Here is a 6,000-nt window from a genome sequence, read left to right as displayed (position 1 = left end):
GGGCACTTGATAACAAACGATATGTATCACTCTCAAAAAAGCCTATACCCAGAGTAGGACAATTTATTAGTATTACTCTATAATCTAATCTTTAGTGTAATTTAATCAGATTCTATATACCATGCTATGATGCTATGTACTTTTTCACGAGAATGATAGCATTTAAAAAAAAAAAAAAGGTTATAAATTACATTTTTTTTCCCGCAAAACTCTTAATGTCTACAGGCAAAACGCATCATTTCATACATTATTTATGACGAAAGGCTTCATTTACATTTTCACGTCCACCATGTGGCTCCTCCCCACGCTACGTCACACTCCTCCCAGCTCCACCATGGATATTAAACACCCCTCGCGCCCCTCCCTTTCCCTCCGCAGAGCTGCATTCCTGCTGCTACATCGGACTAAACCATTTTGTATTAGCAAATGCATTTTTATCCCAGTCACGGTTCAATATCGCATTCACAACACAGAGTTGCGACTTTACATAAATATTGAATCAAATCTTTCTGCGTCTCTGTTCGCCAGCATACGGGTGTTGTGTACACTGCAGGGAATATTTGCAGAGTTTGTTCAAAGCAACACCCCCTCAGTTCCCTCTTTCATGTGGTTTGTTCCCTCCTGCTGCCATGTTGGATGTACGCATCGCTGCTGCAGCTGCTGGAGTTTCCTAATGAAAGTTCAGCGTTTTTCCGTCGTTATACACTTAGCAAGTCTTTAGTTTTATATTTAACATCAGTCGGAGGGGTCAAGGTTTCTTCTTAAGCAAGAGCAAGTCTGGAAAACACCTCCCGTCCTCCTCATCCTCCGCCCTCCTGCCCGGAGTCGGACTGAGCGGAGATGATCCGGTTGCAGGCCACAGCAACCGGAGCCCGCATGGATTTTCTGTAATTCTTGGTGCTTGCTGAGCCCATTCTGGGGGATAACTGCGTCGTTTTAGGGTTAATTAGAAGATTTCGGAGCCATGAACAGCCACCCGCCGCCCCGCAGGGCTGCTAACGTCGGCTCCCTGCTTCTGACCCCGCAGGAGAACGAGTGCCTGTTCGGCTACCTGGGAAGGAAATGCGCCGTAAGTTCCCCCGTTTGTTTACCACCTGCAGGTCCAAAGTAGGTGCAGGTGCATTCAGCAGATATTACGCAAGAAATACCTCTGTTTCCCTCCTCTCCCCGACCTCAACTGGCTGAAAAAGAAGCTGCAGACACCAGTTTAGACACCACTGTGGTGTCCAAACTTGGGGCTCGGTGTTACACTGAAATCTGTAACCTCCTCGTCCTTCCATTCGTTTGCGTCTTATGTTTATTTGTTAAAAATATGGCGACCCCATCTTCATTCAGTCAGGCCTTCAGCGTTAGTTTAAAGGCACAGTGATCCAAACTTAAACATTTTGTTACCTCCCGCCATGAAAAGGGAAATCTTGGTTTATGTTTTTGTTGATGGCTATTTTCTAACTAATAAACGGTTTATATTTTGTGTATATTATGTAATGATGTAAATTTCTTTGAACACTAACTGCTTATTTAAAATGAGATCAGATAGAAATAACAGCTTAGTGAGTTATTTTATTAAAGTAGCCTCAAAATCTCTAAATTTAGCTCATATAAAGAGAATATTGTGATCATACTGTGATCGTGTTTTTTTTTTTTTTTTTTTAAGGCTAATCACAATGTTTTACTTTTGTTTTCTAATGGTTCATAGACTAGCCATGTCTGCAGTTAGTACTAAGATGCTTAGTCAATTAACTGATCAGTGGAATAGAAGTTTTGTGGACAGTGATTTGATTGTCACTTGCTTAATGACTGATCAAACCACTGTCCACAAAATGTCTGTTCCTTTGCAGCTTATCCAGTATGCAGATGTATTGCTGCGTCTCTGTTTTATGGAACTGCAAACTGAGCATCTTTATTTTTTGGACAAAATTAACACTTTGAAGATTTCACATTTTACCTGTATGATATTACACTGACAGAACATTTTTATTTATTTATTGCCTTTTTGTCTTAAAATGATTTAAAAAGATTTGTTGATACTGAAATATGTGACGCTTGTACCACATACAGAGTTTAGTTAAACTTTATTTTTTAAGAACATTTTAAGTTAGTCTAAAATGCTTTTTTAAAACCACTTTTTTTTTTTAAATTATACAACATATATTGTTGTGACCTTTGAATATAATGTAATGCCATTTTCCATCTTAAAATGCCAAAATGTTGTGTCATTTGAAAAACTTTTGCTTGAGTCAGGAATTGTAGCAGAGCAGCGTTTCCTTCTACTTCATCAAAAAGCCCATGTGTTTCCTCAATGCATGAAGATAAGATGAGAGGCCATGAAGCTCTTTCCCTTAACATTTCTCAAAGTCAGTAAATTGTTTTTATGGATTCTACTCAGACATTTTGAGCTGCTTCACTCAGCTACAAACTGTTCCAACACACTAAAACTTTTCAACCTAAAACCCAGTAACATCTGTTTGGTGTACCAGTACATATGTTTTTGTCCTTCCTGCACTTATTCACCAAATCATACCTTGCAACAAAAAGCCCCTCTCTTATATGTGAGTGTGTGGTTTTAATCTGTTTGGAGGTGGAATACTGTGATTGCTGCAGGACAGCTCAGCAGGTTTTATTGTCAGCTACTGCAGGTTTCAGAGGCTGGACTGGAGCTGAGTCTGCAGGGTGAATCATTGAAGCTCTGAGGTCAAAACAGTCAGTTGAAACAAAAACACTGGTTAGGTAAATTTGCATTGACCTGTAGGACCACATTCTCATAGTGACTGAAATGTAGCGCAGAAAGTCACAAACAGACAACAGCTGACGATGTCATATTCATGATCTTGTTGACTTATTATTTACATAGTTTGTTCCTCATTTGAATGATAATTTTGCCAGTTTACGGGCAGTTTTGTATGTCTTACAGACCAAACAGCAGGTTGTTTTTTAGTATCTCTGTGTCTTTGTTGATTGTTCTTTTGTTTTCACTAGCAGCTACTACTCAAGAAAACAAGAGTTTTTTAGACTGTTACCGCTGCAATATTCTCTGTCATCTAAAAACGTATTATTTTTTTTTTAGATAGATTAGTAAATGAGTAAAGGAAAATGTTGAAATCACTGCTATTTACTGCAGTGTCCCCTTTTATATCAGTAGCAATTACAAGAAATATGTCTTTGGTGTTCAACCCATCACCTGGGGTTTAGTTCATTTGTCACCAATAAAGAAAAGTGTAATTTAATTCCACTGTAGTCTCAGTTAAAGACAAGAAGAGCACTCTGCCAAGAACAATGCCCCATCTCACAGTTTTAAAGGAAGTCATCTGGACTCACAGTAAAACTAAATGGGTTCTTCCTTTGGCCTTGCTCCTCCCAAGCAAGTTTCATCAAGTTTAGCTCAGAAGTTTTTGCATAGTCTTAATGGTACAGGAAAACATCTCCACCAAGGCAGAGGAACCAACATTCAGCATAACTTGTGAACAGGTTTGGTATCCTCCTCCACATCACACATATGGAGGCTGTCATGGATGGTATTTCACAAAGCAGGATTAGAAAGTTAGACTCATCTCTGTGGTGAAGCTACATCTGGTGAAGCAATTTTGAATCTGAAAGTTAAATTTACATCTGGTCCAGCCCATTAGCTGTTACCATTTTTTTTAGATTGAATTCCTTCTTTCTAGCAAGCAATTGTGTTCCATATAATTCTATTTAGATAAATAATAAAAATTAGCATATGAAATGGTTTCTTTTAAATTTGCATTATGAGGTCCCACAGTTGGTGGTGAGGTCTGTCAAGTCTTGTTTGGTCCTACCAACAGTTTAGGAATTCATATTAATTTTTTTGTCAGTTGATTAAAAGGTTGATGCCACATAAATGTGTTGTAGCCACCTTGTGGTAATGCTTTCATGAGCAGAGGCAGTTTTTTAAAACTCGTCTTTTAGGTTTGGAAACACAGTTTACTCAACAATCTCACACGAGATGAGTAAATAAGAATCAACCACTGCAAGGGCTTGAATAATCTTTAACTTTTAAGCCCAGCAAGGATGAGAAGTCCTTAAAGTGCTCAGAAACAGATAGTTCAACAATTTCATGGCATTCTGTGCAAAGACTGCATTGTTTTCTTCTTAAAGATTCTTTGAAGGATACCCAAACGGAATCTGTTGTTTACTGCTGAGTATCTCTCATGAGCCACAAGAACAACAAGTGTCTGTTGCAACTATTTTAATTTGTTCCTCCTATATCTTCCTGCCAGCTCGTCCCTAAACACACTACCATCCAGATGATGTCAGGCAAAATATGTTCCAGGTGCATGAACCAAAAAAGAAGTTTTAAGAACGAAGCGCTACAAATTGTTTATTGGGATTCAAGTTTAGTGTGGTATTAATACAATTTAAATTAAGTTAGGGACCTGCAAGGTGTACCGGTGGTTAGCACGTTGCCTCGCAGCAAGAAAGTTGCCGGTCGCATCCTGGTGGGGACACCCAGATCTTTCTGCGTGGAGTTTGCCTGTTCTCTCTGTGCAGCGTGGGTTCTCTCCAGGTTCTCTGGCTTCTTCCCACACAGTCCAAAAACATGTTGAGGTTAATTGGTGATTCTAAATTGTCCGTAGGTGTGAATGTGAGTGTGCTTGGTTGTCTTTCTCAAAGTGTAGCCCTGTGATAGACTGGTGACCTGTCCAGGGTGTCCCCTGCCTTTACCCTAAGTGAGCTGGGATAGGCTTCAGCCCCTCCTTGACCCTAGTGAGGATTAAGCGGTGTATAGATAATGGATGGATGGATGGAAATTAAGTTAGGAAAACATCCAGCGATTATTGTCATTCTTATGCCACTGTATCGACAACAGACAGTGCTAGAAGGAAATAGGCCTTTGGTTTGTCCGTCTAGAGATCCAGGTTCCTTTTTCCACCAGCAGCACTGGTGCTACCTCCTGCAAATGTTTGGAGTTCTGGAAAAAGCCCTATTATTCAGCAGCATAACTCAGGAACAGAAAATGAATGTAAGCTGCGACTGTGGCAGAATACAACCACAAAGCTGTAATTCTGATTAACTGTTGAGTCTGTTACACCATTAGAGTTCAAGATGGCATGTTCAAAGGTCTTACTTTGATGAACAAACTGCTGAAGTATTCTTTAATTGTTTAATGTATTAAAGGTGTAGCGGTTTACCTCTTCATCCTAAGCTATTCGATAGGCTATGCTTGGATCGGTATGAAACTGGTTTTCTTTTTGCCTTGAGATTCAAACAGTTACTGTCGGAGAGGGCAGCTTATGTCTACAGAAAGCAAAAGTTGTATGTTATTAGCATGTAGCATTCTAGCAGAATTAGCATCGAAAGCTGGCCAGATTCTGGGTGATTTTATTTAAATACAAGATGTGATAAATGCATACTAAACATTTTAATCAGCCTTTCTGCAGCCAACTTTCCTCCTTCACTTGGTACAAGTCAATCAATCAGGTACCATGTGGAGCTCACACTGAACACAAACACCTGGCCTCTGCTTGCTGTTGCACAGTGACAATTCAGTAAAGTTTATTTAGGCAAGATAGCTGTGTCCTCGGTGTTAACTAAAAGACAGAAAGGCAGTGTTACTTTGTGCAGGTCTAATACCGTGGCTACACCGAACTCTGAACATACACCGAGATTTAACATCAAGCAAGTTTCTGTTGAGTAACATTTTCAGCTCAAAGCAGTCGCAGTCTTGACGGTATTATTCAATGTACCAGCCGATACATGTTATGTACTGCTGATCACCAGTGGTGTTGTCCTTTAGATTCATGGTTATGACACGCTTCCTGATGTAGCCTATACAGAGTCTGTCAGTGTGCAGCGTCTGTGTTTATTGCTGCATGCTTTCCCTTCGTGAGAACTTACAGAACCTAAATGAGGCTTTTAACAGCAAACCTTTGACCTTGCTCGTGTGATGCTGAGCGATGATTTCATGATGAAAAGTGTTTCCTGGTACTCCTCTGACCTGCTGCTCATAAATCACAGAGAAGGAAACAGGCCTAGTGGCATTTC

At 39.9% G+C, this 6,000-nt stretch overlaps 1 protein-coding gene across 1 annotated transcript in view; it reads left to right on the top strand.

Moving 5' to 3' along the window:
* Positions 1-622: 622 nt before the first annotated feature.
* wasla (WASP like actin nucleation promoting factor a) overlaps positions 623-6,000 on the top strand; it is a 34,084-nt gene continuing 28,706 nt past the window's right edge. The window contains exon 1 of the mRNA XM_008289569.1: positions 623-1,069. Coding sequence (XP_008287791.1) covers positions 965-1,069 — 105 coding nt within the window. The 5' untranslated portion in view covers positions 623-964. The remainder of the gene's footprint in view (positions 1,070-6,000) is intronic.

This window comes from Stegastes partitus, unplaced genomic scaffold (genome assembly GCF_000690725.1).
Source record: "Stegastes partitus isolate 25-593 unplaced genomic scaffold, Stegastes_partitus-1.0.2 Scaffold622, whole genome shotgun sequence".
NCBI classification, from domain to species: Eukaryota; Metazoa; Chordata; class Actinopteri; family Pomacentridae; genus Stegastes; species Stegastes partitus.
This window is presented reverse-complemented; position numbering and strand designations above follow the sequence as displayed.